At 41.1% G+C, this 25,502-nt stretch overlaps 1 protein-coding gene across 1 annotated transcript; it reads left to right on the top strand.

Annotated features, from left to right (window-relative positions):
* Window positions 1-1,548: 1,548 nt before the first annotated feature.
* LOC139531625 (SKA complex subunit 2) lies at window positions 1,549-25,502 on the top strand. The gene is made up of 7 exons (XM_071328251.1): window positions 1,549-1,672; window positions 23,275-23,364; window positions 23,558-23,734; window positions 23,851-23,925; window positions 24,207-24,249; window positions 24,510-24,651; window positions 24,854-25,502. The coding sequence occupies exons 1-7, from the start codon at window positions 1,640-1,642 to the stop codon at window positions 24,978-24,980; spliced, it is 687 nt and encodes a 228-aa protein (XP_071184352.1). The 5' UTR covers window positions 1,549-1,639; the 3' UTR covers window positions 24,981-25,502.

The raw sequence follows: 25,502 nt of genomic DNA on the forward strand, positions 1-25,502 counted from the left end.
ACTGGGACATGTTCAGCTTCCAGGAATTATGTACAGATCCTTGTGACATTATCATGCTGAAACATGAGGTGATGGCGGCGGATGAAATGGTATGACAATAGGCCTCAGGATCATTTCATGATATCTCTGTGGATTCAAATTGCCATCGATAAAATGTAATTGTGTTCATTGTCTGTATTCTCAAAATTATGTTGGAGGCGGCTTATGATAGAGAAATGAACATTCAAAACTTGAGACATCTGAAGCATTGTGTTGTGTGACAAAACCGCACATTTTAGAGTGGTCTTTTATTGTCCCCAGCACAAGGTGCACGCTTTTCGGTGGACACACAAAAAAGCAGAATAAGACCAACATCACCTGACCCGACGCCTTCATGATACTCCTTGTGACTTTGAACGAATCCCTGATCCAAAAAAGGTTGCTGAAACGAATGCCTGAGCTGACAAGGTAAAAATCTGTCATTCTGCCCCTAAATAAGGCAGTTAACCCACTGTTCCCCGGGTGCCGAATACGTGGATGTCGATTATGGCAGCCCCCTGCACCTCTCTGATTCAGAGGGGTTGGGTTGAATCCAGAAGACACATTTCAGTTGAATGCATTCAGTTGTACAACTGACTAGGTATCCCCCTTTCCCTTACTCTCATCCAAACCTACCCACCAAACCCTCCCCTTGACTGAATTTGAAAAAGCATGACCCTCCACCATTTTCCTCCAGGTACCCAATCTGGAAATTTCTATCCATCCCTAAGAGCTTTTGTGGACAAGCTACTCCAGTGTTATAAATGCTAAAGATTTGTGCATGTCTCAAGTGTATGCAGACAGGAAGAATATCCTATGCCAGCTGAGGTTATATGCAGCAACTGTGGTGGCGAACATACGCCTGAGTCCCCGGATTTCCCTGTTAGGTTGAAGGAGACAGAGGTGGAGAGAATAAGGGCTGTCCAACATGTCTCCTATCTGGAGGCGGTGAGAAGAGTGGAAGGAGTAAGTGGCGTTGAAGACGCAATGGTAATTGAGACTGCACCAGTGAATGTTTCTCGGCAATCAAGGGATCCTGATTTGCTTGGAAACCCAACATTTAATTGCATTGAATTCTATGTCAGGCAGAAATTAGTGTTTGAATCAGGACATTTTCCTTTCAGGATCTCTACAAGCCAGAACGTTGGATACAATTATATTTTAACGTACTTTACTGGTTGTCTGTGCGGTTGGTCCTTTTGGCCTGTAGAAATGTGTGATCCTGATATATTACAGTTGTAGCATTTATTGCAATGGTCATAAACTGCACAGCACAAAGAAAGAAGAAATAAGAGAACAATTCAATTATTGTGAGTGCAGCAGAACGCTTTTTGGGATTCTGAGTTTACAGCCGTGCCATTGCCAGAAATCCAGTCAAAAGATGTTTCGCCCTCACAGGCCGCTGAGCCTGTAGGGATGTTACTTGAATTGGAATATGACTGAAGGAGTGGGATGTTTTATGTGTCTGGTTTTTATTTTGTATGATGTCGGTTTTTCCTACAATGGATATTTTTGCGATAGTTTACCAAACGTACGGTAGGTGGCGGCATGCACCTCTATCGCTAGTTTGAAGACCGCCATAATACCATAGAAGAAGAGGACGGAACGTAAACTACTCAACATGGAGACAGCAGTTGATAAACTGGAGGCGATGGTAAGCTTTTACAAACCACTTTAATTTCTAAACCAGCGAAAGTAAACCTATAATCCTAGTCTTTAGATACGAGGCGGCTTTTCTGTGGTCAATTAGCTATTTGAGGAAATGCGTCAAAAATAGGAATGCAACGTTAGCAAAGTGAGAGGATCTAAATAAAAAAAATCTGCCATTTTCGTAGGAAAAAAATATTTCCAGGAAAAGAACCACGAAAACATACCATGCTAGCTAAGTGTTTTCTGCGATGAAAACCAACATGCAATTTTTTTTCGCTTCTGTCACGTTGCCCATGTTCAGTGTTTATTTAGGTAGTTAGCTATCGCGATGGCTTGTTTGCCATACGTTTCACAATGAGTACGAGAGACTGCGCCTGCAAAGTGGACATACATTAGTCGATGTCCCCGCGCTCGCTCGTCGTCTTACGTGGTCGTTCATGTTGTACGTGGTCGTTAATGTTTAAAAGCGAAATTTCACGCGATCATATGAAAGTTGTACACATTCGTTGTTAGCCAATCGAAAGATAAAGGAGGGAGTTTGCAATGTCTGATCAACGATAATAACATTTCTGGGTGTTCCATCCACGGCGCTTATCAAACGTACAGTATGTAACTGTTACAAACTAGCCAGATACCCATTGGGCACCCCACGTTATTTTAACGTGGACATTTGGGTAATATTTGGTTGAGACATTGAACAATGAGACTTCAATCTTTTATTCACTCACTCAAAGTCAGCCAGAAGTTTGTTGAATCTCAATGTGGTATCACTTAGTCTGATTTAATCAGGCTGTAATACACAATAAATTGGTATTTAGGTCCTGAGACATTTATGTAGAGTATTGGGTAAATGTTCCATAAAAGCCAGAATGTTTAATACAAATACATTTAAACTTGCTCTACCGGTTGTCTGTGCAGTTTGTTCTTCTGCTGCTAGAAAATTGAGACAATATCGACAGAGTAATGTTATTAGTGCTGAGCAATTTATCCAAAATGTCTTATTTTCGGTTCAATTATTTGAATTTTTTTCTGTGAGCTTAATGCACACATTGAACAGTTTCTCTATAGATAAATCAGATCCAGCCTGAACTGTGCAATGTAGTAGAAAGTTGTAGTTTCCAACAGGCCAATAGTCTACATAGTTTAGTGCAACAAAATGTGGTAATTTAACTATAATAGCTAGGTTTCCATCCAATTGGCTACAGATTTTCATGCAAGTATTCTAAAGACTGCTTGAAGAAACTATGCATGTTTTCCCTCCAGTGGTGTGTTTCCACCAAACTGACTTGTTGCAGAAAACTCAGTGCATGACATAACTTACATTTTGTGTGCACTTTCATGTACCGAATAAAAATCTAAAGTTCAATGTGTTTCCGTCGCATTTTCAACTCTACCGATAGTTTTGTCAGAAACTGTGTTGAATAGCAAAGGTGCCTACTCTGGTCTTGGCACATGTACTCTAGGCAACAGCTCACAGATACAGAGCGAGAGCATCAGTCATGTATTTATTATCGATCCCCATTAGCCAACAGCTACTCTTCCTGGGGTCCGGCAAAATGAAGGCAGTTATACAATTTTAAAAACATTACAATATTCATTACAGAATTCACAACACACTGTGTGCCCTCAGGCCCATACTCCACTACCACATATCTACAATGCAAAATCCATATATACGTGTGTGTGTGTATAGTGCGCATATTATCATGTGTGTGTTTATGCATGTGTCTGTGCCTATGTTTGTGTTACTTCACAGTCCACGCCATTCCATAAGGTGTATTTCTTTACCTGCTTTCTGAATCTGATTCTACTGCTTGCGTCAGTTACCTGATGTGGAATAGAGTTCCATGTAGTCATGGCTCTATGTAGTACTTTGCGCCTCCCATAGTCTGTACCGTACTTGGGGACTGTGAAGAGACCTCTGGTGGCATGTCTTGTGGGGTATGCATGGGTGTTCTGTCACCAGAATAAGACTGATATTTATTGGAAAGGAGCATCAACTTCATAGTGTGCACTTTCAACACCCTGTGAAGTTCATCATAACTTACTTCATCTGTAGCCTAATAAACAGCATAGTTTCCTGAGTTGTAGTGGGAGGACCAGACACTATATCATCGCATGTCTCCAGGTTTGCTTCGATATTATGGTTATTATATCAGTATTTGCGCATAAAGGCAACTGCCATTTCTCACATAATACATTTTACCGACACAAAGATCCCACCATGTCGAATGAACAAATTATCTGTTGTCATTTAGAAAATTGTACTGAAACTTCCGGTTTTCATCACATCTGTTGTGATAAAAAAAAAATACGGTATGACTTTACTCGCATGAAAACTGTCGATGGAAACATGGTTACTGACCATAATCCATTGCGCATCTACTTGTCCGGTCTGTTTCTTTTACGCCTGCTATGAAAGAGAAGAATGCGTGATCATGAGGGGATATAGAGAGCACCTATTGCTTCGCCAGGTATCTCTACCTGAAAATACACATTCTAAGTGATTGATAGTTAGTGTTCAGAAGTCATAAAAGTTGACCTGATTTACTTAGAAGAACTACAAAATAGAGATGAGAAGGTGACATGAAATAAAATAATAAAGCCATCAAGTAAAACAAATGTAATATACACAACTGAAATATTTTATTAAAGTATTGTGAATAAAATATGGTTAATAAGTGATAAGCATTCATGGGCAGTCAGTACCATCATGGGACTTTTATTAATAGCTTTATTCTGTGTTACAGCATTCAACCCAAGAAATGGAAACCGAAATTGAAAACCGTGATCATTTTTTAAATAATCAAACCAAACCGACTTCAAAAATAACTAAGCGCTCAGCACTAAGTGTTATTAACCTGACTTTCAGTACACTGGTCTGTATATCGGTTTGTACATCCAGGTTTTTATTTTCAATACTGATGCAATTCGCACAGTATGGCCGAGAGGTTGGGCAAACACTTCTAGCTGGTTGTGAGGAAACGTGCTTCGGGGGACTACTTTCGGTTACATTCGACTATGTTTACATATTGTGCATCACGTGCAATGAGTCGAGATTGATAATACAAACGACAGAACCCACCGTGCCTCAGAAGGTGGGCTAACAACACTTTCCTGTGACCCTATCTACACCTACCACCAAAAGGACCAGCATGTACAACAGGTAAAGTAACCTCAAATGTTATTTTATTCAACATTCTGGCTTATAGAGACTATTAGTGGTGTCAAGATTCGATTCCGCTGGGAATCGGCTCCTAAGATTCAGTATTTTTGGAACGAAAGATACTGAGTAGTTGCCGTAGGCTACTTCCGAGAACACACTCTCGCGGGTTAGCGAGAGAGAGGGGAGGGGCACAGCCAGACATAGGTAGGCAAGTCAGCCACCAGGCAGACAGTCAGAACTGTGCATCGGTAATCAAAAGCTGTATTTTGCAATTTCTTGGCTTGCAATGTCTCGCAAGTTCACTAAAGTAAGTAGGGGCTATCTATGATTAGGTTACCGTAAACTATTCTACATGCAACAGACTGAAGACTGAACACACACACTGGCATCTTTTATAGCGAAGAGAAAGATCAGGCGACCCAGCGAGGGAGAGAGGTGGGGGAAGGCAGACTGTTGGAACTGTGCGCATAGGCTAGGCCTATATATTTGATGATTTGTATCTCGCAATGCCTCGTATATTAAAGTATAGATTAGGCTATCAATGAGTATGGCTAAACTACTCTACATTGTGCCAGTGAATTGAAAATGAACAAACGTGTCAATTTAATTAGGCCTAAATATGCAATAAAAAGTATTGTGCTTATAGCTTATTTAGTGAAACCCTGGCTGTTTTTGTTCTAGGCAATAGATAGCAACGCAGGGCATCCCCGATTTCCCCACTGAGCCTTACCTTATTTACATAAGTATTCAGACCCTTTGCTATGAGACTCGAAATTGAGCTCAAGTCCATCCTGTTTCCATTGATCATCCTCGAGATGTATCTACAACTTGTTTGGAGTCCACCTATGGTAAATTCAATTGATTGGACATGATTTGGAATGGCACAAACCTGTCTATACAAGGTCCCACAGTTGACCGTGCATGTCAGAGCAAAAACCAAGCCATGAGGTCGAAGGAATTGTCCGTAGAGCTCCGAGACAGGATTGTGTCGAGGCACAGATCTGGGGAAGTGTACCAAAACAATTCTGTTCCCGAAGAACACAGTGGCCTCCATCATTCTTACATGAAAAAGTTTGGAACCACCAAGACTCTTCCTAGATCTGGCCACCCAGCCAGACAGAAATTGAGGGACAATGTGACCAAGAACCCGATGGTCACTCTGAGAGGGCTCCAGAGTTCCACTGTGAAGATGGGAGAACCTTCCAGAAGGACAACCATCTCTGCAGTGCTCCACCAATCAGGCCTTTGTGGCTAGACAGAAGCCACTCCACAGTAAAAGGCACATGACAGCCCGTGTGGAGTTTGCCAAAAGGCACCTAAAGACTCTCAGACCATGAGAAATAAGATTCTCTGGTCTGATGAAACCAAGATTGAACTCTTTCGCCTGAATGCCAAGCGTCACATCTGGATGAAACCTGGCACCATCCCTACGGTGAAGCATGGTGGTGGCAGCATCCTGCTGTGGGGATGTTTTTCAGCAGCAGGGACTGAGAGACTAGTCCGGATCGAGGGAAAGATGACTGGAGCAAAGTACAGAGATACTTGATGAAAACCTGGTCAGGACCTCAGACTAGGGCAAAGGTTCACCTTCTGTCCTTGAGTGGCCCAGCCAGAGCCCAGACTTAAACCCGATCGAACATCTCTGGAAAGTACTGAAAATAGCTGTGCAGCAACGCTCCCATCCAACCTGACAGCGCTTGAGAGGATCTGCAGAGAAGAATGAGAGAAATTCCCCAAATACAGGTGTGCCAAGCTTGTAGCGTCATACCCAAGAAGACTCAAATCACTGCCAAAGATGTTTTTTTCAAGTATTTAGTAAAGGGTCTGAATACTTATGTAAATGTGATATTTTTTTTAAAAATTTGTAATAAATTAGCAAAACATTTTTTTAGATCCAATTTAGAAAGTCTGTTACGTTACAATGGGGGGGAAAGTCAAGGGGCCTGAATGCTTTCCGAATGCGCTGTATGTCCATGGTATCGCATCGAGACAAGTAAACTAAAGATCTTGAGCGATAGCCTCACTCTGGTCCAAGATATGGTAAATGAAAACCGATTGAATTGTTTTAAAAAGATTTTGATACTTATATGGTATTTCCAAAGATATTTATATAGGTCTAATGATCTTAAAGTTTTGACAATGGAGTAGTCAACTGCTGCTTTCAGTGTAGCAAAGCCCATGATTAACACCTGCTTCATTGGTCAATCATAGCTCTATTGGAGATAGCGGAGAGAACCTCTTAAACGGAATCTTGAAATTTGTGGGTCAGTTGTTAAACAAGTATTTTTAGAGGCCCATTATCAGCAACCATCACTCCGGTGTTCCAGTTAGCTAATCCAAGTTTATCATTTTTAAAAGGCTAATTGATCATTAGAAAACCCTTTTGCAATTATGTTAGCTGAAAACTGTTCTGATTAGAGAAGCAATAAAACTGGCCTTCTTTAAACTAGTTGAGTATCTGGAGCATCAGCATTTGTGGGTTCGATTACAGGCTCAAAATGGCCAGAAACAAATAACTTTCTTAAACTCGTCAGTCTATTCTTGTTCTGAGAAATGAAGGCTATTCCATGTGAGAAATTGCCAAGAAACTGAAGATCTCGTACAACGCTGTGTACTACTCCCTTCACAGAACAGCGCAAACTGGCTCTAACCAGAATAGAAAGAGTGGGAGGCCCCGGTGCACAATAGTCTACCAACTATAATTTTCCTGTGTATTTCAGATGGAATCAAGGCATTAGAATGTACCAGATGCCACCAAAAAATAGAGCTTGTTCAGCAAAACATTCTTAACCTGGGCGGGATCTGGCTACTTTTTCTATTTGGCTGGCTACTCCATGTGCTTGTGGAAAACACTGTTCTTTAACTTTGGTTTTGGTTGAGATGAAGATGTGAATCCAACATATTAATGAGTAACTTGAAGATTACATTTGAAATCAGCCAAATTTTGAAACCCAATGCCTACAGTGCATTCAGAAAGTGTTCAGACCCCTTGACTTTTTCCACATGTTATGTTACAGCATTATTCTAAAATTGATTAATCTACACACAATAGCCCATAATGAAAAAGCAAAAACAGGACTTTCATGCGAATATTCTAAAATATGCATTAAAGAAAATGTGTATTTTAAACTGACTTGTAGCAGATATAAATGAGTGTGTGAAGTAGTGCACACGGACATTTTTCACTTTAGTTTTCATGTACAGAATAGAAATCTAAAGTTCAGTGTGTTTACATCACATTTTCAACTGCACCGATAGTTTTGTCACAAACATTTGCGTTAAGTAGCAGATGTGCCTGCTTTGGTCTTGGCAGTTGCACTATAGCCAACAGCTCGCAAATTCAGTGCGGGTAGGCTGGTCTACATGATTAGATTACTATGGATCGAGCAAAAACATTTTTATTTTTCAAACTGCAGTCAACCATTGATCATTACGTCACCAGAATAAGACCCTCGATATTTATTGGAAAGGAGCATCAAGCTCATCACCGTGCCATTTCACTACCCTGTGAAGTGCATAATTGATTTAATCTGTAACCTAATAAACTGCATCGTTTCCCGAGTCGTAGTGGGAGGATAACACTATCATTGCGTGATTCCAAGTTTACTTCGAGATGACTGTTATTATATCAATACTTGCACTTAAAGGCGTTTCTACTGCCATTACTTGCATAATTAATTTGTGCACAGTGGGTAGTAACTAGACTATTCAAATATGATGCATTCACTTTCTATTCAGCTCCCCAAAGTCATGTAGCTTCACTTGCTTGTTTCTCTCTGCTGAAGATCACTGGATTTCAAAACTGGTTTTACTTGAGGTTTAGATCATTTTGATTCACCCATTAATATTTTTTCTTGATCTGGCTCAGCCAATCCAATTAAAGTTTCTGTCATGTAGTTAATTATTTCTCTAGTTTGACAGGAGGTTGGATGTCTCTAATTTTATTTCAAGAATGATAACACAGAATAAAGAGGAATCCATTATGTTGTGTCTGTCTGTCCAGTGCCCCTTTTATATTGTCCTACTGGTGACCCTCTAATGAAAGCAGTGCAATGTTAAAAGGGCATTGGCCAGGGATTATTCCCAAGGAGGTTTTGTTAGGTGTAGGTGTGAACCTTTGCTCAACAAAGCTGTTTGCAGGTGCTCTGACTTCATTGCACTACTGTATTGGACAGCTAGCAGTGCAATAGTATTGTCAAAGCATCTGAAAGCAGCAAAGACCACTTTTGGAAGCTGCAAAAACTGTAGGAAAAAGTGGCGAAAGCTGCCACTCTCCTCACCAAAGGGGGGGATTCAGACCGGAGTTACTCGCTTAAATAGAACTTTATTCCCTTTTCTCTGTACACGTATTCTGACCTTGAACTTAAGCATGGGAAAACGCATGTGTCAGCCAGTTATTCGTTTGGTGTGGAGATCACAGAAACACCATATTCTGAACTTGTCTTAATTCCACGACCTTAATACGCAAGGAAACCATGAATAAGGTCGATCAACCTGTCAGTTCCATGTAAAAAAACAGCTTTGCTGTTATTTCTATCGGGGGAAAAAATCATCTCTATGCACTGTCATTTATAAATTGATAAGAGCTATTGATGAGACCTAGGTAATCCGTTTACAAAAAAAATTGACAAAGGAGGGTAGTGCGTTTTTTTTCTTCCCCCCCCTTGATTTACATTTGCCATTTTGCAGGTTTTACTATTATGTCTTCCATATAGCCAAATCTTTTCATCCACTTGTATGCGCCTCCATTATCGAGGTGTTTTGGTACTTCCCTTGTGCACTGTAGTCTACCAGTCAACTGTCTAGCCTGCTCTCTATCCATAGTGACAATAGTGGTAGGTGGATCGTTTGTCCAGATCTGCAATAGGTTTACTAGCGGTCATACCACAAACGAAATCATAAAAATCTGCAACAGTTTTCAACATACAGTGCATTTGGAAAGTATTCAGACCCCTTGACTTTTTCCACATTTTGTTACTTTATAGCCTTGTTCTAAAAATGTATTACATCGTTTTTCCCCCCCCAATCTACATATAATACCCCATAATGACAAAGCAAAAACTGTTTCTTTGATTTTTTTGTGAAAAAAAATAAACAGAAATATCACATTTACATAAGTATTCAGACCCTTAACTCAGTACTTTGTTAAAGCTCCTTTGGCAGTGATTACAGCCTTGAGTGTTCTTGGGTATGATGCTACAAGCACACCTGTATTTGGGGAGTTTCTCCCCTTCTCTGCAGATCCTCTCAATCTCTGTCAGGTTATATGGGGAGCGTCGCTGCACAGCTATTTTCAGTTCTCTAGATGTGTTCAAGTCCGGGCTCTGGCTGAGCCACTCAAGGACATTCAGAGACTTGTCCCGAAGCCACTCCTGCATTGTCTTGGCTGTGTGCTTAGGGCAGTTATCCTGCTGGAAGGTGAACCTTCGCCCTAGTCTGAGGTCTGGAGCGCTCTGGAGCAGGTTTTCATCAAGGATCTCTCTGTACTTTGCTCCATTCATCTTTCGACTTCCTGTCCCTGCCGCTGAAAAACGGCCCCACAACATGATGCTGCCACCACCCTGCTTCACTGTAGGGATGGTGCCAGGTTTCCTCCAGACATGATGCTTGTTATTCAGGCCAAAGAGTTCAATCTTGGTTTCATCAGACCAGAGAATCTTGTTTCTCATGGTCTGAGAGTCTTTTAGGTGCCTTTTTGCAAACTCAATGGAAACAGGATGCACTTGAGCTCAATTTCGAGTCTCATAGCAAAGGCTCTGAATACTTATGTAAATAATTTATTTCTGTTTTTATACATTTGCAAACATTTCTAAACTTGTTTTTGCGTTGCCATTATTGGGTATTGTGTGTCGATTGCGGAGGATTTTTATTTAATCAATTTTAGAATAATGCTGTAATGTAACAAAATGTGAAGGGGTCTGAATACTTTCCGAATGCACTGTATATCCACAAGATGGAGGAACAGCTGATAGGCAGCGGAGAGGCCGGGTGCGTCATTGCACATGAAAGAACAGTGAAGACAGGTAGTTTAAAAAGCTCCCCTATTGCTCTTGTTTAGGGACATTACAATTATACTAATTAGACTAGCCTACAACACCAAAATCCAATGAAAAATTGCAATATTGTTTTCAAGTGAGTACAATTCTCTAGCCTGTAAACTGCAGTGAAAATGTAATTTGAATAATTACCAAAAGCCCTGTTATTTGAATGTTTCATTCCATTTGGATCAGTTGTGAGTCGACAGATTATAGAAAGTTACAGTTGCAGGACAGTCTGGCTGTATTTTTACTTGTGATACTGATGCGCTGTCTGTTGCTGATCATCCTTCTCCAAAGTCGTCCTGTGGCCACATAGGCCTATGCTCCCAGCAAGCCCAGTTATTCAGGAAAGCTTAATGCACGTTGTTCTTCCTCCTTTCCGATCCGAGAGGCTATTCCTTGACCTAGAACCTCATGCTTCAATATAGCCTAAATATTTGTCATTTAACTTTTAGACTGTATTACCTTTTTGTGTGAGCCATAAACATAACTAGTCATAATGTTTTAATCTGATTAGCCTACAGGCTACTTCAAAAGTCTCCTATCTGCTCACGTTCATCCATTCCACTTGTTTATAATTTCATCATCCAAACTGAGCAACGGCCGTTCTATTAATGGAAAGAGACATCTGTTACAAAACATAAAGGTTTAATGACATTCTGAGATTGTCAAATCAAGCCTTTAATACTGAGTAGGGAGTATTTTCTGTTTGTCGAGATTTGACATACTCTACTTGATTGTGGTGTTGAAAATGCAAACCATGATGATAAGTCGGTAATCGGTATGCAGTTATGCGTTGCTTATTGGGTGTATGTGGTGCGTTGGAACAGAAACCTGTTAGTGGAAAATTTGTTGCATATATTTTACATAATTATAAATCTAGCATCGAAGTGTTGGTCTGATTTTCTCCCTAGCTGATCACTGCAGCCGGCTCTGATTGTAGTGTAACGATACAGGCAGGGAAAGTGAGCTCGTCCTTCGCCGTTGGCGAACCCTCAACCGTCTTGGCCATTTGCCCTGCGTGGCATCGACTGTGCCACAAAACCATGTTAACCACTTTAAGTCGATATCCACGTTTATAAACACAGGGTTGCTACAATTTTTATTTTATTTTTTACAATTGTTATTTATGGTGTTAATTGTCTTCAAGTTAATTATTAGGGTTAGGGTGTGTACATGTTTTTACAATACAAGGAAAGGGTGGTGTGAAAATATTTTTTTACATTGAGGGGTGTGGATTTTTTTTAATGACACCTCGAGTTGTACATTTAAACCTGTCCCTAAGAAGATTGAAAATATAAATGATAATTGTTTAGATCTATTTTACCTTATGAACATCTGCAGACAAATGTGAAACCAGACATATTTCAGCAAACTGAAAAGCATGTCATCATGTGCCAGCATCATACCACCCTGCATATCACTGCTGGCTTGCCTCTGAAGCTAAGCAGGGTCGGTCCTGGCCGATCCTTGGATGGGAGACCAGATGCTGCTGGAAGGGCATTCTTCCCTCTGGTCTAAGTAGATCCCAGGGCAGTGAAGGGGACATTGCTCTGCGTAGGGTGCTGTTTTTCTGATGAGATGTTAAACGGGTAACCTCACTAAATATCACATGGCACTTATCGTAAGAGTAGGGGTGTTAACCCCGGTGTCACGGCTAAATTCCCAACGTGGCCTATTCCATCATGGCCACCTAATCATCCCCCTAATTCCTAATTGGCATATCACTCCTCTCCACTTTGTGTGGTGAGCATTCTGGCACAAAAAAAGGTTGCCGTGCAAAACCCAGGTGTGTGCCACACATTGGTGGTGGATGAGGTGAGTTTCCCCCTTACCACCCAGACTTAATTTTTTTTTTTTTTTTTTTACATTTCTATCATATTGTATTAAAAATTATCCACTATCTGTAGCCACTGTCAGTAATAGCCACATACAGTATATAATAACTGGCACTTTAGTGCAGCGATTGTTAGTTTCCTTAAATTTATAGCCTAAATGTATCATTCCATTACATCGTTAGTTTACCTTTCCTTCCTCTGTCACGTTCGTGTGGTCATTTTTGAAGGTTGCGAGTAATAGTGGATCATATAAGCCTAAAGTATTACATGTAGCCTATTTGAATCATTTTTTATTTTTTTATTAGGATTCCCAATTAACTGCAGCCAAGGCAGCGGCTACTCTTCTTGGGGTCCAAACAGGAAACAACATAACAAATAAAATACATAATATACATAAATTATACATAGCACTACAGTCGTGGCCAAAAGTTTTGAGAATGACACATATTAATTTTCACAAAGTCTGCTGCTTCAGTTTGTGTGATGGCAATTTGCATATACTCCAGAATGTTATGAAGAATGATCAGATGAATTGCAATTAATTGCAAAGTCCCTATTTGCCATGAAAATTAACCGAATCCCCCAAAAACATTTCCACTGCATTTCAGCCCTGTCACAAAAGGACCAGCTGACATCATGTCAGTGATTCTCTCGTTAACACAGGTGTGAGTGTTGACGAGGACAAAGCTGGAGATCACTCTGTCATGCTGATTGAGTTTGAATAACAGACTGGAAGCTTCAAAAGGAGGGTGCTTGGAATCATTGTTCTTCCTCTGTCAACCATGGTTACCTGCAAGGAAACACATGCCGTCATCATTGCTTTGCACAAAAAGGGCTTCACAGGCAAGGATATTGCTGCCAGTAAGATTGCACCTAAATCAACCATTTATCGGATCATCAAGAACTTCAAGGAGAGCGGTTCAATTGTTGTGAAGAAGGCTTCAGGGCGCCCAAGAAAGTCCAGCAAGCGCCAGGACCGTCTCCTAAAGTTGATTCAGCTGCGGGATCGTGGCACCACCAGTACAGAGCTTGCTCAGGAATGGCAGCAGGCAGGTGTGAGTGCATCTGCACGCACAGTGAGGCAAAGACTTCTGGAGGATGGCCTGGTGTCAAGAAGGGCAGCAAAGAAGCCACTTCTCTCCAGGAAAAACATCAGGGACAGACTGATATTCTGCAAAAGGTACAGGGATTGGACTGCTGAGGAATGGGGTGAAGTCATTTTCTCTGACGAATCCTCTTTCCGATTGTTTGGTGCATCCGGAAAAAAGCTTGTCCGGAGAAGACAAGGTGAGCGCTACCATCAGTCCTGTGTCATGCCAACAGTAAAGCATCCCGAGACCATTCATGTGTGGGGTTGCTTCTCAGCCAAGGGAGTGGGCGCACTCACAATTTTGCCTAAGAACACAGCCATGAATAAAGAATGGTACCAACACATCCTCCGAGACCAACTTCTCCCAACTATCCAGGAACAGTTTGGTGACGAACAATGCCTTTTCCAGCATGATGAAGCACCTTGCCATAAGGCAAAAGTGATAACTAAGTTGCTCGGGGAACAAAACATCGATATTTTGGGTCCATGGCCAGGAAACTCCCCAGACTTTAATCCCATTGAGAACTTGTGGTCAATCCTCAAGAGGCGGGTAGACGAACAAAACCCCACAAATTCTGACAAACTCCAAGCATTGATTATGCAAGAATGAGCTGCCATCAGTCAGGATGTGGCCCAGAAGTTAATTGACAGCATGCCAGGGCGGATTGCAGATATCTTGAAAAAGAAGGGTCAATACTGCAAATATTGACTCTCTGCATCAACTTCATGTGATTGTCAATAAAAGCCTTTGACACTTATGAAATGCTTGTAATTATACTTCAGTATTCCATAGTAACATCTGACAAAAATATCTAAAGACACTGAAGCAGCAAACTTTGTGGAAATTAATATTTGTGTCATTCTATCTTGCTTTATTGCTAGCTTGAGTTACATGGCATGGCAGAGTTTTCCATTTAGTCATGGCTCTATTTAATACTGTGTGTTTCTCAGCCTCTGTTCTGGACCTGGAGACTGAAAAGACCTCTGGTTGTATTGTATGTCTTGTGTGATACTGATGAGTGCCAACTGCTTGAACAGACAGTTCGGTACTTTCAACACCTCGCACAAAGATCAATAGTGACAGTCAATCTCTCCTCAACTTTGAGCCAGGAGAGATTGACATGCATGTCATTGACATTCCCCATCCGTGTACATCTAAGTGCAATATGTGCTGCTTTGTTTTGTACCAACTACAATCTGCATATGTCCTTTCTGTACCTGACCACACAACTTGGACAGTAGTCCAGGTGCAACAAAACTAGGGCCTGTACGACCTGTAGCTGAAATATCAAGAAAGCAGAGCAACACCTTATCATGGAGAGACCTCTTCCCATTTTAGTAGCCATTGAGTCTATATGTTTTGACCATGATGGTGTGCTATCTAGGGTGACACCCAGCGGTTTAGTCTCTTCAACTTGCTCAATTCAAGAATAGATCCAGATGAGGTTTAGATCCAGATGAGGTTTAGGGTTGAGCGAGTGATTTGTCCCAAAAAATTATGCTTTTAGTTTTTTAGATATTTAGCACCAGCCTATTGCTAGTTACAGATTCTAAAACTGACTGGAGATATATATTAAGAGTGTCAGTTACTTTTTTTACTGTTGCAGCTGACGTGTATACTGTGAAGTTGTCAGCGTACATGGACACAGGCTTTATTCAAGGTCAGTGGAAGGTTATTAGTAAACACAAAACAATAATGGTCCAAGCCAGCTGCCCTGTGGCACACCACACTCCACCGAATTTGCATTAGAGAGGGTTCCATTAAAGAAAACCCTCTGTTCTATTGAATAGGTAACTGTCCATCCATGATAAAGCAGAGGATGTTAATCCATAACACCTATGTTTTTTCAGCAATATGTTATGATCGATGATATCAAAGGCTCCACTGAAATCTAACAAAACAGCTCCCACAATCTCAGTAATTTACCATCCAGATTGTTGGTTCCAGGTGGTTTGTCCTTTATTTATTGATGGCAATATTTTTTTCAACTCTTCCACACTAGCTTTGCGGAATTTATTGCTACAGTCTTTCATTATTTAGTCCGTTATGCATGAAGATGAAGGCTCAGCATTTGTTGTTTGCTTGTCATGCATACGTTTTTGCTACTCTTGTCAACCAAAAAATTAAAACCCCCTAGCGTCTATTGAGGCTCCGGTGCGTCAATCTATGTAACATAATACAAAAAATTCCCATCAAAATCTCTCCGTTTAAGCTTGAGATACAGTTGAAGTCGGAAGTTTACATACACTTAGGTTGGAGTCATTAAAAATAGTTTTTCAACCACTCCACACATCTCTAGTTAACAAACTATAGTTTTGGCAAGTCTGTTAGGACATCTACTTTGTGCATGACACAACAAATTTTTCCAGCAATTGTTTACAGACAGATTATTTCATTTATAATTCACTGTATCACAATTCCAGTGGGTCAGAAGTTTATACTTACACTAAATTGACTGTGCCTTTAAACGGCTTGGAAAATTCCAGAAAATGATGTCATGGCTTTAGAAGCTTCTGATAGGCGAATTGACATCATTTGAGTCAATTGGAGGTGTACCTGTGGATGTATTTCAAGGCCTACCTTCAAACTCAGTGCATCTTTGCTTGACATCATGGGAAAATGAAAAGAAATCAGCCAAGACCTCAGAAAAACAAGTGTAGGCCTCCACAAGTCTGGTTCATCCTTGGGAGCAATTTCCAAACGCCTGAAGGTACCACGTTCATCTGTACAAACAATAGTACGCAAGTATAAACACCATGGGACCACGCAGCCGTCATACCTCTCAAGAAGGAGACACGTTCTGTCTCCTAGAGATGAACGTACTTTGGTGCGAAAGTGCAAATCAATCCCAGAACAGCAAAGGATTTTGTGAAGATGCTGGAGGAAACAGGTACAAAAGTATCTATATTCACAGTAAAATGAGTCCTATATCGACATAACCTGAAAGGCTGCTCAGCAAGGAAGAAGCCACTGCTCCAAAACCGCCATTAAAAAAAGCTATGTAAACTTGTGACCCACTGGGAATGTGATGGGAAGCTGAAATATATTGTTCTCTCTACTATTATTCTGCCATTTCACATTCTTAAAATAAAGTGGTGATCCTAACTGGCCTAAGACAGGGATTTTTACTAGGATTAAATGTCAGGAATTGTGTGAACCTGAGTTTAAATGTATTTGGCTAAGGTGTATGTAAAGTTCCGACTTCAACTGTACATACACACACACAGTGCATTCGGAAAGTATTCAGACCCCTTTTCCCCACATTTTTTTTACGTTACAACCTTATTCTAAAATTGATGCAATTCATTTTTCCCTCATCAGTCTACATACAATACCACATAATGACAAAGCGAAAACAGGTTTTTAGAAATGTTTGCACTTTTTTATTTACTAAAGTATTCAGACCCTTTGCTATATGAATCGAAATTGAGAACCGGTGCATCCTATTACCATGGTCATCCTCAGTGTTTCTACAACTTGATTAGGGTCCACCTGTGGTAAATTCAATTGATTGGACATGATTTGGAAAGGCACACACCTGTCAATATAAGATCCCACAGTTGACACTGCATGCCAGAGCAAAAACCAAGCCATGAGGTTGAAGGAATTGTCCGTAGAACCTCCATAATTCTTAACTGGAAGAAGTTTGGAACCACCAAGACTTCCTAGAGCTGGCCGCCCTGCCAAACTGAGCAATTGGGGGAGAAGGGCCTTGGTCAGGGAGGTGACCAAGAACCCTATGGTCACTCTGACAGAGCTCCAGAGTTCTTCTGTGGAGAACAAGGACCGCCATGTCAGCAGCACAGCCTTTATGGTAGAGTGGCCAGACTGAAGCCACTCCACAGTAAAAGGCACATGACAGCCCGCTTGGAGTTTGCCAAAAGGCACCTAAAAGAGTTTCAGACCATGAGAAACAATATTCTCAGGTCTGATGAAACCAAGATTGAACTCTTTAGCCTGAATGCCAAGCGTCATATCTGTAGGAAACCTGGCAGCATCATGCTGTGGGGATGTTTTTCAGCAGCAGGGACTGGGAGACTAGTCAGGATTGAGGGGAAAGATGAACGGCCAAAGTACAGAGAGATCCTTGTTGAAAACCTGCTCCAGGGCGTTCAGGACTTCAGACTGGGGCGAAGGTTCACCTTCCAACCGGACAATGACCCTAAGCACACGGACAAGGCAGGAGTTGCTTCAGGACTTCGTGTTTAAAAAAAACAAAACATTTTCAAACATAAAAAAAAAAAAACTTTTTATGTTTGTCATTTTGGGGTAATGTGTGTAGATTGAGGAAATATATATATTTTCAATTTTAGAAAAAGTCTAACTTAACAACGTGGAAAAAGTCAAGGGGTCTAAATACTTTTGAATGCACTGTACCTCTCTGTTGAGATCTCATACATTATCAAGTCTTTCCCACATTATCTGACTGTTGGGACTTGGTGGTCTATAGCAACATCACACAAGAATAGGCTATATGGAACATAGACCATACATAGCCGTTCAAACCTGGAGCCTAGTGCATGGTTCACAACAACTGAATTGTTTTCATCAGTTCCATGAGGATTAGGGTAGATTTAACGGACTATTGTTCAATCCCCCATTGTACACTTTTCCTCCCTTTCAAATATTTCATGAATTGAACAATTGAATATGGTACCTTTCAGGATGAATCAAACCACTGTATTTATGATTCACCAATACATTTTGTGTAAATGCTTTCCAACCCTGTTTATGTATGATTCATGAACACTTTCCTCACCCTAAATAGTCTAAAAGATCTGAGTATTTTTAGATCTACCAATTAGAGCTGAAAAGGAGACTGTATTTAGATGGCTTTCTTTCATTGATCCCTATTCTGAGCTCTTTCTCAACGTATATTCTAGTGAATCTGTCGCGAAAATTCAAATTAAAGGTACATTGTATTTGAATGGATGGCTTTAGATAAATGTCCTGAAACCCCTTTTGAATGGAAACTTAACAAAAAAATCTGTGGGCTAGCAAGTGGGAGAGTTTTCTGCGGTTGAATAAAATTTTAATCAGTGGGAGCCACACCTGCAAAGCCCATTGCGCACCGGCATAAGGTAAGTCTGAATACCGACTACTGAAGCGCTTAAATCAAAACAAATAGGGCAAAGCCCAAATTGCCCTGCAAAGCCCATTGCACCCCAAAGAATGGATGTGCTTATAATTAGGAATTAGAACTCTGGAATAGGCATTGGTGCGATTGGGGGGCGTTTATTTCATTAAAATCTACAGTGAAGATCAATGGTCTTATTAATTCAGGCAGAGTCCAACTAAGCAATAATCTTACTCTGCAGGTGAGGGAATGATGAGAAATCTATCAAAGCAAGTCGAACTTTTGTCCCCATCAGTCAGCTTCCATTTCTCATTAGGAGGAGGATCTACCTAAACTTCCAAAAATGGACAGTTATTTGAATTTAAATGTTCTCTCTTTCATACCTTCTGAATATGTTTTGTGTTACGTGCCTATTGAACTCGACCCTGATAATTTTCCCCCCACTCCATTTTGACAAAATGACAAGCATTTGATTGATCCCAAGTCCTGAAACCCTATCAGTATTTTCTCTGCTGTCCACTTTGAGTAGTGAAATGTTGCTTTTAGGGTTTCAGTGTTTTGGTTAAAGCCTCACAGAAGGCACTATGCGTCTCAACTATTTCATCATGCACCTTTCGGGAGGTAACAGTTTTGTGGCCGAAGTCTTCGAAAGATGTGACTGATCCTTTCACTCATTTTGTTTACCATATCATATGGAGACAGAAACATAAACCTTTTACCTAGGCATAATTGCAAATGATTCAACCCTTCCAATAGAAATAAAAAAAACTATTTCGTTACGAAATTGAACTTTAATTATATGAGTTGACTCTTCACATGGGATGATTTCACTGAACAACAAAAGAAAGGAAATATTGAATGATCCCCAATGATCCTTCGCATCTCCCACAACATTTTCAACATACATCTGTAAAATGATAGTCTAGAAACTAAAGCTTTGGTTGTATTCCTCTCAGGCTTCCATGTCTTCTTTCTGGACCACCTCAATGTCCACCTCTTGAACATCAGACTCTGAGGCCTCATCTTCACTGTCACTGTCCAACCTTGTTGAGGATGGCTCATTGTCAGGCTCTAAAGCCTAAAATTTTCCCAGATAGCCACCAATTTGTCAACCCTTGTATTGGTCAGCCAGTTGCGTGCTTTGGTGTGTGTGTGTGTGTTCCCAAACAAGGACCAGTTGCGCTCTGAGGTGGCTTATGTTGGTGGGATTTGGAGGATGTTGGAGGCAACGGGAAAAAGCCTCAGATCCACAAAGTCCCTTCCACCAGGTGGCTGATATGTTAGCACGACTGCCATATTGTATCTCCATCCCAAAGCCCTTGCTTGGAAGTGTACTTCGCCAGACTGCCAAGAACCTTGCCCTCATCCTGGCCAAGGTGGCGAGACACGGTAGTGATGAGACCATAGTCCTTGTTTATCTCTGCATCAGACAGGATGCTCTTGCCAACATACTTGGGGTCCAACGTACGCTGTGGCGTGTATGGGCTTCATGCAGAAGTCTTCAAGCTTTTTGATGTATTTCAGAACTGCAGTTTCCTCTGCTTGGCGCAACATTGAAGTGGGCAGTGCAGTATGGATTTCTTCTCTTACATCTGCAAGCAGTCTGAACATCAGACAGGATGGCATTGAATCCCTCAATCCGCGCAATGGTTACTGCTATAGGGCTGCTTACCACTCTCTCCCAAAATACATCATCCAGGAGGATCCTCTTGATTGGGCTGGCCATATCGGCAGACTGATATGGCCATTTCTTGGAGAGACTCCTTCCCCACCAGGAGACTGTCAAACATGATGACAACACCACCCCAACAGGTGTTGCTGGGCAGCTTCAATGTGGTGCTATTCTCACATTGCTTGGTGAGGTAGATTGCTGCTATAACTGGATGACCCTTCACATACCTAACCATTTCCTTGGCTCTCTTGTAGAGTGTATCCATTGTTTTCAGTGCCATGATGTCCTTGAGGAGCAGATTCAATGCATGAGCAGCACAGCTAATGGGTGTGATGTGAGGGTAGGACTCCTTCACTTTAGACCAAGCAGCCTTCATGTTCACAGCTTTGTCTGTCACCAGTGTAAATACCTTATTTGGTCCAAGGTCATTGATGACAGCCTTCAGCTCATCTGCAATGTGGAGACCGGTGTGTCTGTTGTTCCTTGTGTCTGTGCTCTTGTAGAATACTGGTTGAGGGGTGGAGATGATGTAGTTAATTATTCCTTGCCCACAAACATTCAACCACCCATCAGAGATGATTGCAATACAGTCGATTTTCGCTATGATTTGCTTGACCTGCACTTGGACTCTGTTGAACTCTGCATCCAGCAAATGAGTAGATAAAGCATGTCTGGTTGGAGGGGTGTATGCTGGGCGAAGAACATCCAGAAATCTCTTCCAATACACATTGCCTGTGAGCATTAGAGGTGAACCAGGTGCATACACAGCTCGAGCAAGACATTCATCAGCATTTCTGACTGCGTTCCTCCATTGAGTCAAAAAAACCTTCTGACTCCAGGAGGACCATGAGCTGTTGCTATCGATAAGGTGTCCGATTCATCATTTTCACCTCGACTAGAAGCAGAGGGACTTTTGTCAGAGGTTGCTTGTTGTGAGCGCTGAGGGAACTTTATGCACTTGGTCAGATGATTCTGCATTTTTGTTGCGTTCTTCACATAAGATTTGGCACAGTATTTGCAAATGTACACAGCTTTTCCTTATACATTAGCTGCAGTGAAATGTCTCCACACACCAGATGGTGCCCATGGCATTTTCCTGTAAAGATTAGGAAAAAATTAGTTAATAATTATTTTATTTTTTAAATTCTGTGTACAGATAAATAGTTAAGCAGTTAGATTAAACAACTCATTTGTAAGATAAATGTTTTAAAATGAAACGTGTATGGAAACAGGTGAATGAACTTCTTATGGCTGCAATCCCGTTAACGGGATGATATGACAACAGCCAGTGAAAGTGCAGAAACAACAGAAATCTCATAATTAAAATTCTTCAAACATACATGTATCTTATACCATTTTAAAGGTAATCTTGTTGTTAATCCCACAAGTGTCCGATTTTATGTTATAAACGATTGTTAGGTCACCGCAAAATCAGACTGACATTTTTCCAGCCAAAGACAGGAGTCACAAAAAGCAGAAATAGAGATAAAATGAATCACTAACCTTTGATGATCTTCATCAGATGATAATCATAGGACTTCATGTTACATAATATATATATATATATGTATGTTTTGTTCGATAAAGTTAATATTTATATCCAAAAACCCCAGTTTACATTGGCGCCATGTTCAGAAATGCCTCCAAAATATCCGGAGAAATTGCAGAGAGCCACGTCAAATAACATAAATACTCATCATAAACTTTGATGAAAGATACATGTTTTACTTAGAATTAAAGATACACTTGTTCTTAATGCAACCGCTGTGTCAGATTTCAAAAAGCTTTACGGCAAAAGCACAATATTCAATAATCTGAGAAGAGCGTTCAGCCACAAAAGGAAGCCATACAGTTACCCGCCAAATTGTGCAGTAAACAAAACTCATAAAAAGCATTATAAATCTTCACTTACCTTTGCTGATCTTCGTTGGAATGCACTCCCAGGACTCCCACTTCCACAAGAAATGTTCGGTAATGTCCATCATTTATGTCCAAATAGCTATTTTTGTTAGCGTGTTTGGTAAACAAATCCAACGTCAGGAAGCGCGTTCACTAAAAGCAGACGAAATGTCCAAAAGTTCCGTAACAGTCAGTAGAAACATGTCAAACGATGTATTGAATCAATCTTTAGAATGTTTTAACATAAATCTTGAATAACGTTCCAACCGGAGAATTACATTGACTTCAGATGTGCGATGGAACATAGCTCCCTCTCATGTGAACGCGCATGGTCAGAGCATGTCCAGGTCATGGTAGACCTGACTATTTCCTGTCTCCTTCGGCCCCACTCCACAGTAGAGGCATCAGACAAGGTTCTACAGACTGTTGACATCTAGTGGAAGCCGTAGGAAGTGCGGTTGTCATAACCAAATATGTCATATTAACAAAAAATGATTTGTCATGTATTCACCCCACCCAGTATTGTAATCAAAACTTACCAGAAAGCATGTAGCCCTTGGCTCAGACAGTATAGTAGTGTGGGATCAATAGCATCTCATTAGTGTGCAAGATCTTGGAAGAGTGCATTGTGCATGCAGAGGGTTGCAATTCCATTGAATTGCGGATAATTCCCGGGCTTAACTTCCCATGAAAAATTTCCCGGAAAGTTTACGACACTTTGCAACCATAGTTCATAGTATTGACAGATCTGCACATGCAATGATTTTCCGTGTGTAATAATGATTGTGTAAGGCTTGTAGTACACTAAACCAACTGTCCTTTCAGTTCCAGAAGGCAGAGGCTGACATGGAGTACATGGAGAAGCGGCTAAGGCTAGACTTCCTGACTAATGTTCCAGAGAACAGTGCAGCAGAGGTGAATACACCACAGTACTGAGTTACAAACATGTCCTCAGAATAGACCAACAGACAAGTCACCCAACCCCTTTCCAATCTATCCACAAAAGGCAATGCTACAGTGTATATAATACATCTCTGAACTTCTGCCATGCAGAGAGTGTAGCCAACATTCTGTTAAATCAATATGACTCACGTTCTTGTGACCACAGGAAAACCCTGTGAAGCTGCTGGAGAACCTGTCAGCCATCAAGACGAGGCATGCGGCCCTGTGCACACAAGTGCAGGAGATCGCAGCCGAGCAGAAGCAATCAATGGACTCCATACGAGTGCACCTCGACACCACTGTGCAGCTGGTGCAACAGTTACAGCAGACTGCTGACGTTGAGGTAGACTATTCCCTCTACGTACATCCGACAATGTCAACCAACTCTTTTCAATGTTAAAGGGTGGTTTAAATCATGTGCAATTCAGAATTTATATTTCCACTTGTACTGTTTTGTAGCTTCCAACACTGACTGAGACGGAGCAGGAGTCTGCAGAGTTCCTTGGTTTATCAGTCAATCAAAACACAACAGAGGTAAGTCCATTTGCTGGAGCTAAGGTGTCGTTGCGTACAGGAGCAGAGTGTGTGGAGGAACGATATTTCACAGACGTCATTCTGTGTAACACTGACATTGTATGGGGCACTACTTTTGATTGTCCAATTTTACGGCCCATGCTATTCAGAGAAATATATAGCTTTTCTGCTCAGGATTTCTCAACTCTTTCCTTCAGTGAAATGTTAGTCGTCTTGTAATATCCCAGTATTACAATATATTGCAATATAACTGTAATATGCCAATGTTTGTCTGTTAACAGGTACCGATGTCTATGGAGCTTCCAGCCCAAGAGCTGCCTCAGTGTAAGTAATGGTGAACCCCAAGTCTCCCCTCTGCATATGTCTTAGACACAAACCCCTATTGAAGTCATTTGTAACCAACATATTATGTACATAGCTAAATAGGAAATGTTCAATTTGGAGAATTTATATTGATACTATAACAGCCAACAATGACACAACATTCCTCTTCAAGGAATCCATGTGAAACCCAAAAAAGGGCTCCGTACTTTGCAGACAGGAATATGGCGACTGAAGCCAACGCGAGTGTGTTATGTCCACAGCCTCGAGGGAGGGCGAGTTTGAGGAGCTGAGTGAAGCCACACTGGAGGCAGTGCCGTGCAGCATGCGTGCCAACGTCAAGCTGGCCAACCTCAATGCCTTCTACAAGCAGCTGCATGAGTACTTCTCCTTCAGAAAAAACAGGTCAGACGAGTCATGTTCGTGCCGAGATGCATATACCTTTACACAGAAACCCCCAGTTGTCAAGGCAATGTCCGAATTGTTTTAATGCTGAACAGTTAACTGTTGGACCAGAGTCAGACCCCGTGTCATATGAATGTTTAGTAAGTTGTATGCATTATGTTGGATGTTCTTGCAAGTTCCAACTTTGCCACTCTTTCTCCAGTGGTGCCCTCAGTTTGCAGAAGATGAAGCAGATGAACATGAAGGTTAGCGACGCCAAGCTGAAGACGTTGCAGCACCTCTCTCTCATTGAGCTAGACAAGAAAGGGCATGTTCGTCTGCTAATGTGAGACTGAGGAACCTGCATAGCCGAGAGGCTAAAATATAAGACCCCACCGCACTATGTGATGAAAAGTGACTGATTCCGCCCATCTCTCTTTGTCCATTTGCTAGGCATATTAGCCTCATTGAAGGGTTTTCAGTTGAATCCTCATATGCTGTGGTTCGATTTAATTTGCTAGATATTTTTCTTAAATGGGCAGAGGGAATTTATAAATCCCTCTGCCCAGAATCTTGTTTCAAAAGGAATTGACATCAGAAGCAAGAATTCCAGATGGGATCAAGTCATCACATGTTTCTAGGGTGCTGTAAGTGGAAGGTGGTTGGGCCATATTGTAAATTAAGGTGCACAATTTTTGTAAAGAGTTTAATGTTGGATAAGTATGTAGGGTTTTCTGGCTAATGTATCAGCCAAATACATTTCACCTGTAAATATGTGATGAACGATTTAATTCCACTGTCTTTCCAACTTTACTGTACGTCTTGTGTCAATGTATTTTATGAGCCTTCATTAAATTGAAATATTCCCTCTG

This window comes from Salvelinus alpinus, chromosome 1, assembly GCF_045679555.1.
Source record: "Salvelinus alpinus chromosome 1, SLU_Salpinus.1, whole genome shotgun sequence".
Taxonomy (NCBI): domain Eukaryota; kingdom Metazoa; phylum Chordata; class Actinopteri; order Salmoniformes; family Salmonidae; genus Salvelinus; species Salvelinus alpinus.

What these genes read in the sequence shown, in the direction of transcription:
- LOC139531625 (XM_071328251.1), top strand. Translation starts at nt 1,640, where the DNA reads ATGGAGACAGCAGTTGATAAACTGGAGGCGATG. An exon ending in TTGATAAACTGGAGGCGATG is followed by an intron (nt 1,673 to 23,274) that starts GTAAGCTTTTAC and finishes CTGTCCTTTCAG; the next exon opens with TTCCAGAAGGCAGAGGCTGA. An exon ending in AGCAGACTGCTGACGTTGAG is followed by an intron (nt 23,735 to 23,850) that starts GTAGACTATTCC and finishes ACTGTTTTGTAG; the next exon opens with CTTCCAACACTGACTGAGAC.